The sequence below is a fragment of the Setaria italica genome, chromosome VI (genome assembly GCF_000263155.2).
Source record: "Setaria italica strain Yugu1 chromosome VI, Setaria_italica_v2.0, whole genome shotgun sequence".
In the NCBI taxonomy this organism is placed as follows: Eukaryota; Viridiplantae; Streptophyta; class Magnoliopsida; order Poales; family Poaceae; genus Setaria; species Setaria italica.
The window spans coordinates 21,770,876-21,781,383 of record NC_028455.1 but is presented as its reverse complement, the minus strand read 5'-3'; the positions used below and the strand labels follow the sequence as shown (position 1 = coordinate 21,781,383).

At 41.3% G+C, this 10,508-nt stretch overlaps 2 protein-coding genes across 2 annotated transcripts; one reads left to right on the top strand and one right to left on the bottom strand.

Annotated features, from left to right (window-relative positions):
* The first annotated feature begins 287 nt into the window (after positions 1-287).
* LOC101778841 (probable transmembrane ascorbate ferrireductase 2) lies at positions 288-2,747 on the top strand. The gene is made up of 4 exons (XM_004973243.3): positions 288-553; positions 1,156-1,204; positions 1,837-2,036; positions 2,160-2,747. The coding sequence occupies exons 1-4, from the start codon at positions 401-403 to the stop codon at positions 2,463-2,465; spliced, it is 708 nt and encodes a 235-aa protein (XP_004973300.1). The 5' UTR covers positions 288-400; the 3' UTR covers positions 2,466-2,747.
* A 439-nt stretch (positions 2,748-3,186) lies between these two features.
* On the bottom strand, positions 3,187-9,484 carry LOC101778444 (double-stranded RNA-binding protein 4). The gene is made up of 6 exons (XM_004973242.4): positions 9,319-9,484; positions 6,810-7,075; positions 5,506-5,716; positions 5,276-5,410; positions 4,958-5,169; positions 3,187-3,589 (listed from the first exon to the last, which is right to left on the bottom strand). The coding sequence occupies exons 1-5, from the start codon at positions 9,473-9,475 to the stop codon at positions 4,979-4,981; spliced, it is 960 nt and encodes a 319-aa protein (XP_004973299.1). The 5' UTR covers positions 9,476-9,484; the 3' UTR covers positions 3,187-3,589; positions 4,958-4,978.
* Positions 9,485-10,508: the final 1,024 nt, after the last annotated feature.

Below are 10,508 nucleotides of genomic sequence, written 5' to 3'. Positions count from 1 at the left end.
GGGTCGTGTGGCTCGTAAGATCATGTCAAGACAAAGGCTAAATCATGAGATTTGATCCATGTATTGAACATATATTTCATTCTTGTTCAAAGAAATTAATTTTGTTTAGAGATTTTTTTTTCGAAAATCAATTTTTAATTTTGTCCTCTCGGGTCTCGTCCATTTAGCCGGTTACTGCAAAGAGCCATAGCTCGCGTGTCCTGTGACTGTCGTGTGCAAAGCGTAAACTAGCGGTAGAGGCATATTGAACTGGAAGCCGCCTCCTCAGAAGGAAAACGTCATTTTGGTAAGGCCACCATGTTCAGGTACGATCCGAACTGACTTCAGCGTCTTCGGCTTCATTGAAACTCCCCTCTCCATCCCCCTCTCGTTCGATCTCCCGATCCCGCCACCGGAGGCGATGGCGGCGGCGCCGGCGGTAAGGATTCCGGTCTTCGGCCTCGTGCGTCTGCTGGGCCTGGCCGCCGCGGCGGGCATCCTCTTCTGGGCCGTTCACTACCGCGGCGGCATGGCCCTGTCCACAAACGAGGAGAGCAAGCTTTCCATCTTCAACGTAAGGATCCTTCGTCCCCTGTCGATTTACGCTGCCGCTTTCTCGTTTGCGCCGTTAGATTAAGTGTTGACCTTGTTCCTCTGTTGTGGGAGGGTTTGATTGACTCTTTCAATAATCGGATCGTGCAGTTTCCGTGTGGCCGAGTTCTTGGTTAGGTGATTGGTCACCGGGAACATGCATTGTGACGTGGGTAGTGATAGAAAACCTTAAAGGTTTAGAAGAAATCTGCGGTTTGGTAATTGGTGTAGGGTTTTTTTTGGCATGGGAGGAATTTATGACTGGAAGGAGTGGTGAGTTCTTTGGTAATATTTGCTACTTCATAGAAGAAAGTTCCCTATTTACATGATTTTTCTGCAGTCTAATCGTGTCTTTGGTGCTAATTTAGTGTACGGTCACGCCTTTGCCACAAAAATAAAATATGTATACAAATACAAATGAATTCATTTGTTTTAAGTTTTTCCCCCTTTCCACACATGTTAGTACATTGTGTTTGTTGTCTTTCTGATGGTTGTAATGTGTAAAATCAGGAACAATGCTTCTAATTGTTTATTGATCTGCTGAAGAGGTATTTCAAGATAATAAAATCTCATCCTCTCTTCCAGGTTCACCCTGTGCTGATGCTGATTGGTTTGGTAGCCTTGAACGGTGAAGGTCAGTACACATTCACTCTTGAGCTGTCAACAATGTTGTGGCATATTAATATTTCAGTGTCTTGTTTCATGATACTGCCATTCGCTACCAGCTAATTGATTTCCCAAAATCAGTCAGAGAGGCTGGCATTATCACATCTTGCATAAGCCATTTCCAGTTTTCTTTATACATGTGAAAATCGTCATTGCTCGTTGGACCAACTTGCTAATGTGGGAAGTAGGATGTCTCCGCAACATGATTATAAGTATGTTTGTTTCACCCAACTCAACATGTAATTAGGTAGCATTATTAACATACAGAAAGGTTCGAAAGCAAAACACGAAGTATTTACATTTTACTTCAGCACCTAGCAAGTTACAAATCAAATCAGGTTCCATATAATCTCAATTAAATCCAATTATTAGGATTGGTCATTCTAAGGTTTCTTTGGTAGCCCCATTTTTTCCCTACCAAAACTGCGGCTGCTGATGCCTAGCATTTAGCAAAGACGATTCTGGTACCATATTCAAGAACCTTGCTGATTAGAATTCAGTTAAATTATTTTGTAGATGTAAAATGAGTTTATTTGGTACTGCTCTTTCTTACATTTGTGTATACAATTTTTAATGGATTGGTTATTTTTATGAATACAGCTCTTTTGGCCTATAAAACCGTGCCAGGAACCAAGAAATTGAAAAAACTAGTGCACCTTGCCCTGCAGTTCTTTGCCATGTTTTTGTGTATAATTGGTCTCTGGGCTGTCTGGAAGTTCCATGATGAAAGAAAAATCGATCACTTATATACACTTCACTCGTGGTTGGGTCTTACTTGCATCATCTTCTTCAGCTTGCAGGTGGATATATGAACTCTTATGCCCAATTCTTCACTTCTATTTCATATTTCAATGAACAGGAAAAAAAAGTCATTTGACATCAAAATGCCCTCTGCCTTAGTCTTTTTCTTTGAATCTCTGCAGTGGGCTACTGGATTTTGGACCTTTTGGTACCCTGGTGGATCAAGAAGTGGCCGTGCATCTCTCCTTCCTTGGCATGTCTTCTTTGGTATATTCATCTATGTTCTTGCTATCGCCACAAGTGTGAGCGGACTCCTAGAGAAGTCAATCTTTATGCAGAGCACCAAAATGATTGGGCGCTTCTCCACAGAAGCCATGTTTATGAACTCACTGGGTATGCTGCTGGTGGTATTGGGTGCACTAGTTATTCTTGCAATTGTTAGTCCTGGACCTGGTAAGATCGACACATACCGAGGCTCTTCAGAGTAAGAGTTAGTGGTTACAGCGTAGTTTGCAATTTTTGCCAGTCACTGAGTATTGTATGTACATGTCGTTGTACCCAGAATTGTGATTTCGTTCCTCTGGCATGGATAGTCAGGCGTGAGGATAATTTCGTTCCTGTAACGAGTGGTTCACTTCATTCCAGTAGCATATTTGTGGATCAAGCTGATAGAAATTACAGCCCGGACTTTTCTGTAGAGCAGACTCCAATATACTTTGGTTTTATACATTGGAATATGGGATATAATAAGTAGAGCTTGTTTTGGATGATCAGAGAGTACATTAACCTCAGGGTTTAATTAGATGATCATAATTGCATCCTTGACGGTTGAATTGTTGACACAGTCTATGCTCTAATTGTTGTTTTTTCTATTTCGTACGTACTAAATTTTTGGATAAAAATGTGGTATATACGTAGGGCCCATTTTGGCACGGAGAATTGTTCTAAAACTTGTAGCTTAGGTATTTGGATTCTGATACTGCCTGGCCCTAACAGAATACATACAACTTGTCACACTGCTCCACATCAAAGCACACCAGCAAAACCCAAGCCCTAAACGTGCATTGCTTCTGCAATTACAATTTACGAACTCAATCAGACACGCTAAAGGTCAAAAAGTTCTCGATCAACCTGCAGCGATACGCAATGCTCTGCAACTAACACATCCTGCACAGATACAAGGCGAACATATCACTAAACAGTTGCCCATATCACCAAAAATATGACAACTAGAAATTATGAGTAGAAACGAAAGCACAAGAAAATTGCTTCTTCGCAGAATACCATGTTACCATACAGACCCAGCACAATCATCGGCGATGATCTGACGCAAGACATCTTTACAGACTACGCAGACATCAGTTGGACACCACATTAACTGGTTACCTTGTAGAAGCCTTAAGGGGGAGAGAGGACATCGCCCTAGTTTTGTTCGGCAACAGCAAAGATGACTAACCCTACAGCTGTATAGAGCGATATGAAGGAAATGCCAATCCAATGTCAGTTGAAATATCCTACTAAAGAAATGCACGTGCCACACTGCACCATGTGAGCAAGCCCGTCACTTCCATCACCCCTGAGTACACCATTGATGAGGCGGACCTTTCTGAACCTGCAGGGAAAAAAACAAGATTATCAGTTGATTCAACTACTAATATTTCTTACCACAACCAGCACAGTTTTACATCTTTACCAACATATGAGAAAATATCTCATCAAGTTATGATAAGATCAGCAACATAACAAATATGCCTCAAGTAACCAGTAAAGCATTATTAGCAAAAACAAACAAGTCAGGTAACAAAAATGAAGTAGAAGAATACATGGATGTTTCAATCAAGTGGATCTAACTCTTTCAAAGTTCCAGCACACTGAGAATATGATTATTGCAAAGAGTGCAAACTAACTCTGGAAATCCACAATAGCTGGCAAGGCTGTATGCTCATATCAATTGTCATTACAAGAACTTCAGGAAATACTTGAAGTTTGTTCCTTATCCACCCGCATGCCAACCACTATTTGAAGACTTGGTTGCTGCAGATTGGACACAGTGACTATTTTCTCAAACTGTTAAATCTATTTCCTAACCCACTGTCATTTTTAGTCTCGAAAGGCATGATAGAATAGCTATATCATTTTCTAAACCTCGTGCATGCCTAGTTTAACACAAATTATGGGCAGGGCTAAAAGTTAAGGCCACCATACAAAGAAGGTTTGGTTCTTGTGAGGTACAATTGATAAAAAGTCAACTTTCGAAAACATGAACCATGCAATCACTTAGTCGACCTTGTAGAATTTTATAGGAGCAAGTGCAAAATTAGCTAGATAAACAGCAGGTGTTATTGACAAATTGGCAATCTTGTAGAATCGTTTTCAGCAAGAACTCGTTAATATGTTTTAACAGTGATACAGGCCGAACTGTTAACATAAAGATACCGTGTCTTTTTAAAATATTACCAGCATAGCAATATTACTAATAATATGTTTTCTTCCAGCTTCCGGGGGCTGCTATAATATGTCAAAAACTATTGGGGATACTTTCTCAAACTGCTAATGTTTGATTGAATAAATGTACATCTTCAATCCACGTGATGCTACTTTTAAAATGAAAAAAAAAAGCCAGATCACAATATATACTTAAAATGTTAGCATTACAGTTTCACACTGGAGGAAAGAAGTTCCCTCCCCCTTCTGCTTTCCATCAACACAAAACACAAAAATGGTATGCAACTGGATAACAATTTGAGTAAACTGCCACCTCCAAGAATAGGCACTTCAAGGCAGTGCAAGTGTCAAGCATCAGCAGATAATTTCAAACATCGAGCCAAATCAAGAAAAAATCCAGACAAAACAAAGCAGGCCAAATTATAAACCGTATGCTATTAGTATTTTTCAGCAAAGCTGAACCCTACAAAACTTAGCATATTTGACTGGAAAGTACATGGTGAAAGATAGCACCATTTCCAGTAATGAAAAATACCTTATGTTGATGGGTGAGAAGTTAATGCTCCTTGGCAACCATTGTTCCATTGACATCTGCTCCTCCAACTCTGCCCTTGCGCTTCTTTGAACCACTTACAGCTTTTGCAGATGGATTGGCGGATGTCCCAACTGCTGGTACAATGCTGTGTTCTTGAACACCTAATGAGGAAGATTCATCTTGTGACGCAGGTGCTACATGATCTGGTCCGCCTGCAGAGGAGAGGTCAAGCAACATTTAACACTTGAGCTTGAGAAGGTTGCAGCCATGCTCTAACATTAGAAAAGGTGTATCCTATGTATGCAAATGGAGATGTACCATATGCTGCATATGTAACAGCGCGTGTAAACTTTATAGGAGTAAAAGCAGTTGGGGTGCTTTCAGAAGATTTGATGGCAGTGATAAGATGTTTCTTTGACCTAATGATTCCACTCATACAAGAGTTACCTGTAGCTGCAAACACCATATTGAACTATTAGTTAGATGATGACAAGCCAACAGATTCATCGGTGCTTGATTTTAATCATGATCAAGGGAACATAACATACCTAATATTGACTTGATCACAGCACGAGCTGCATTCTGCTGTGCATCCTTCTTGTTGGATGCAGATTCACCAGTATAGGTATTCCCATCAAACACCACAGATCCAACAAACATGGTGAAGGGCTCTTTGAGACAATCTTCAGAGTATGAGGGCCGAGCGGTTTTTGTCTTGACAGCAAATTCATAAAGAATTGATTTGCAGAACACCACATCCTGAACAGAAAAAAAGGAACATATACATTAGGTGTGCAAGGATTAAAAATTATATTATAAATATAGTTTTGAAAGATGAGAGATTGCAACCCACAAAATATAAGTACATAGTCACGCAACACTAAAATGGTAATGTTATCTGAGCACTAGCATCTCGAGCATATATCATACAAAAGAGATTTTCTTTTATTTTTTCTGAGAGAGAGAGAGGTAGAAGGCGGTACACACTCAAAACACCACACCCGGACCACGCGGCACACAAAAGTACACATATGCATCCAGTACACGATCCAGAAACTTATTGGAGGCATCCTCAAGTCCTCACATAGCACGGGCATGTCCTTCTCCACTGAAAACTAAACCGTGCACATGCATATTTCTAAATTTGGTGCCAGCGCACTTGTGGACCGAGAGCAAAACATGCTATCTTAGTCAACTGGCCACATGCCAGCTTACAAGAAATCTTCTATTCTTGAGCATATTAATAATATGCAACAAAATAAAAAGAAGAGTTCCAGAATCAAACAGGAAAGAAAAAAGAAATGCAACAAGTTTAATTGAAAAACCTCAGGTTACTATCTTACGACAATACAGTTCAGAATGGATAAGGAAATTTCTTAATTTTAGTGGAGTGGCAATACTGGAAACACAGGAATGAATGTTTCTCGATATGCACAGCCACAGATGTGGGCAGTGCTGTGTGTGATAGCTGAGGGTGCCAAGCTTTGGGTTCTCAGGGGTGTTGACTTTACAAGCACTAGTGCAGTGATGTGCGTGTGCATCTTGTATGTTGTTCTCTTTTCGTTTCTGTGGCACCTGTGTACAAGTTAACCCAACTTTGTACTCGGACCAGTTTTCCTCCCTTAATACAATGACCAGTAATTCTCGTGTGTGTTTGAGAAAGAAAGGGGGGTAAGCAGAGAAGTATGCACATAAATGCTAAGCCACAAGAAAGCAATGAGGAAACTTGTCAAACATTTCTTCAGATAAGTTATGTATCCATGTTTACACAGATGATAAGAAACTCCGCAATCATTCATGAGGTGAAAAGATGACAAAAAATCAGAACAGGGAGCAGATTCAAAAAGTATACCTGATCAATCAGCCCAAACACCTCTTTATTAACATCACCCTCTTCAATTGGTGCCAAGATCTCATAAGCCACTCTGGCAGCATCCTGCTCTGCTTCCTTCTTACGACTGAAACTACCAGTTGATGAAAACTTCTGACCACCCACTTCCACTGTGCATCTGAACTTAGGATGATGATACTCGCCTTCACGCTCAACGTTGTAGATCGGCAGTTTCTTTTGTGTTCGCACAGCAAACTCTTGCAAGCGGTTTTTATGCATATATTTCTCTGTGCAAAACAAAACCACCAATCCATAAAATATCCTTATTAAGGAAACCGTAAAACAAAAGAACAGTTAGACAATTTCATTGTTCAGAAGTCACCAACAGAAATTATAAAGGCAGATTGAGATATTTAAGATCAATGTATATAAACAAAAACCCCAATAACTCTTGTAATTTTATTTTATCAGCCATAGACAAGAACAGATTCATGCAAAATGGTACTGGGTCCATCAACCGTACAGAAAACCCAAAAGCAATCATATAAGTTAAGTAAATCTGGGTAAATTGGTACCAGTTAAGTGTTTGACCCAAAACCTCTTTGCATTTTTGACAACACAACACTGTAGAGAAATTGAAATGTAAAACTGTAAAATGAAGGGCAATGAAGCGTAACAGAACAGTTCTCAAATAAACCATAGACCATGCATGCATCCATTCCACCTAGTCTGCTCTGCAATTTTTTGAATTCACAACAGAAAGGATCGCACTCTGGCACTGTTTGTTGTAGGCTTGGGCCCTAGCAGCAGTACAATGGGAGTAGCAGGTGAAAAAAGCGGAGCTGGTAGGAATAACAAAATGCTGTTAGATGTCTAATTGGTTATCAAGTTGGTTAGCTACAGCCTACAGATCATATGAGCCGCATAGCAGCGGTCAGTGTTGCCCAGACACCCGAGTTCTAAAATTTTTTGCCAACTTGGATCCCAAGTGATATTTGCAAGCTGAATCAGATACCAGAGCCCGAGTCAGATTCCTACACGGTGCCTGGAGTATAGGTAACACTGGTACCAGAGGAAGATGTTGGTGGGTTGGATACGGACAGTAGCTTATGCAACAGTTTAGAAGGGTTCAGTCAAATTTAGGTAGAGTAGAGTTAGTGATGGTGTCCAGTAAAAATAAAATTACTAAATGATAAGTTTAGAAAGGTATAAGAGATGAAGACCATCTCATAGGAGGTTTATTATACTCTTAAATTAGGCTGTGTACGCAAATTTATTCAAAGAAATACATCTGTCACGCTGTTTGTTAAGTCCCAGCTCCTTTAGTTCCCTCATCTCAACGAATGAGTATCTCCATCTTCTAATACCTTAATCACCTTCAAGACAATGCTGTTTGACATGACCCACACCCACCCTCATGCACACCAACTTTCACAACAACCTATGAACATCAAATCTGATCCATGCCATCAGTAAAAACTATGGCCATTGATATTGTTAGAAGTATTTGAAAATTAACATATAAACGTAGCAGAATTACATAAAACAAGACTTCAACTAACTCAAGTTTGACTCCATAGGGGTTAAAAAATACAATTCCAGCCAGGATGGATACAGTTAAACAACAATGATGAGACAACATCACACAATCAGGCAGTAGCGCAGTGCGAGTAAAGGGTATCAGCCTTCTGAACAACTACAGGGAAGGGAACCCAGGCCAATGACCATTTGCCAATCTTACTCCAAACCATGAAACCAATTCAGGGACTAATGTGTGATGAAGCCAATTAGTGTTAAATTATGTCACCACGCATGCTAACGTACAATACAAACCTGCTGCTACAGAAATCAATATTCCATAAAAAATTCACAGTAGTAAAAATTCAGAACATAGTCACCTATTTACCAGTGAAAAATAGGATACAATTTGTTTTATATCGAAATCTATATTAGGGCTTTGTTTTTCCCCCCCCCCCCCCCCCCCCCCCCCCCCCAAATACCTAAATCCTAGCTCCGCCCCTGCAAACACCTCAAGCATTGTTTCATCAAAAGAAAAAAAAAACACCTCAAGTATTCCTGCATAGCCCATAACGTTTCCCGTGGGGAAGAAGTGTGCGATGACTGAAGCGCCTTCCGGATTTTTTTAACCAACGGGCATGAGATTGTGCCAATTTCATTGATAAAGAGGGAGTTACGGAATCCGGCTAGCCGGGCCTCACAAATTTTGGCCCCGCCCCATTCCCCAACGCATCCTCGGCTCCACCTCGCGTTCCTTCCGTCCGCAGACCCGCTACGCCTCGATCCAGTACCCCCAGCCATAACCGGCCTCGCGAGAGGAGTGGTCGGCTATCGCCACCTCTATGAACCCGAGCGGCCACCGGAGAACCTACGCTCCGGGGGCGAGGACACCCTGGGCCAGGCGTCGACCAAACGCCCTCCTACCTCGCGAGGTGATGGTGCCTCCCCCAAACCATGGGAAATGAAGAACAGGCAACGGGGGGGAGAACGCGAAAGGGAGAAGGGCGCTCACCGGGGATGGCTGCAGACTGGCCGGCGGCGGCCTCTGTGGTGGTGGCGGCCGCGGTCGCCTCGATGCCCTCCATCGCGGTGGTGGTGGCGGTCGCGGTAGCCGCCATCTCGCTGGCGGTGGGGATGAGTACCTTCGCGAGTCTCTTGTTTCCCAGCATCCAAACAACTGGCGTCGACTGCTATTTTCCTCTCCCGAAAACTAATAAATTTTCTTTCAAGGAAAAGAAAAGCTACTAAATCCTTTACTTCAAATATTCAATCGTCTGAAACCGGCACATCCTGTCTGTGGTCGACGGCATGAACACAACGTGATGAATAAGATTTACTTTCTTAATAAAACAAATAGATAACATATAATAAAAAAGAAAAGGCATGTCCCATGCAAGAAAGCGAGCAGCATTGAGGAAAATTGGGCTTTTCTATTTGATAACGGGGCCACTAAATCGATGCAACGGTTGGAGGCAGCGAATTTAGGACATGTGTGCCTTATTGTAGGGCTTATAAACCGATGCAACCAATGACGGTGATGGTCTGTTTGATCAAAGTGCTAATGGATAAAAGTGATAAAATTTAGCATATTTATGCATTAGCTCATCCGAACGAGAAAGCTAATGGGAAGGTTCCACTCTAAAAGGTGCAGAAAAACATTAGCCGGTGGGTATAAGCTAATCGGTGCTGATGGCTTGTGAAAAAAACAAAAGGGGAGAGAAAAGGAGGTGAGGAGATGAAGGGGCGAAAGTGATATTTCATGGATTTTAGCTCTATCCATTAGTCATATCTCCAAATGAGATGCTAATGAATGAAAGTGCTAAACTTTAGATGGGTTTAAATTTTAGCACTCGCTAAACTTTAGTAACAGCATATCCAAATATATAAAAATGCCTAACTTTTTCTGCCTATCGCTCACTCACATGCTAAGTGAGGTGTGCCTATTCTTTTTATCTATTATTTGTTCAAGAAACGGTTCCTTCAGTCTCTTCTACAAATCGACTACTTTCCCAACGGTGATGATTTTATTCATTAGGTTCATGTATGATAATGCAGCGGCCACTGGAGAAGCAATAAGCGGTGTGGTAAAGGCCAGAAAACTGAGCATTGGTTCTAGAAAATTGAGCATTGATCCTAGTCTGTAGTACCAATTAGTTTTTGACCCGGTACTAATGTGAGCATTAGTACCGGATCTAACGGCTA

Coding starts and splice junctions, on each gene's coding strand:
- LOC101778841 (XM_004973243.3), top strand. CDS start 401: ATGGCGGCGGCGCCGGCGGTAAGGATTCCGGTCTTCGGCCTCGTGCGT. Junction 554..1,155: donor GCAAGCTTTCCATCTTCAAC/GTAAGGATCCTT, acceptor CCTCTCTTCCAG/GTTCACCCTGTGCTGATGCT. Junction 1,205..1,836: donor GGTAGCCTTGAACGGTGAAG/GTCAGTACACAT, acceptor TTATGAATACAG/CTCTTTTGGCCTATAAAACC.
- LOC101778444 (XM_004973242.4), bottom strand. CDS start 9,475: ATGCTGGGAAACAAGAGACTCGCGAAGGTACTCATCCCCACCGCCAGC. Junction 7,076..9,318: donor CCAGTCTGCAGCCATCCCCG/GTGAGCGCCCTT, acceptor TGTTTTGCACAG/AGAAATATATGCATAAAAAC. Junction 5,170..5,275: donor TGTTACATATGCAGCATATG/GTACATCTCCAT, acceptor TCTCCTCTGCAG/GCGGACCAGATCATGTAGCA.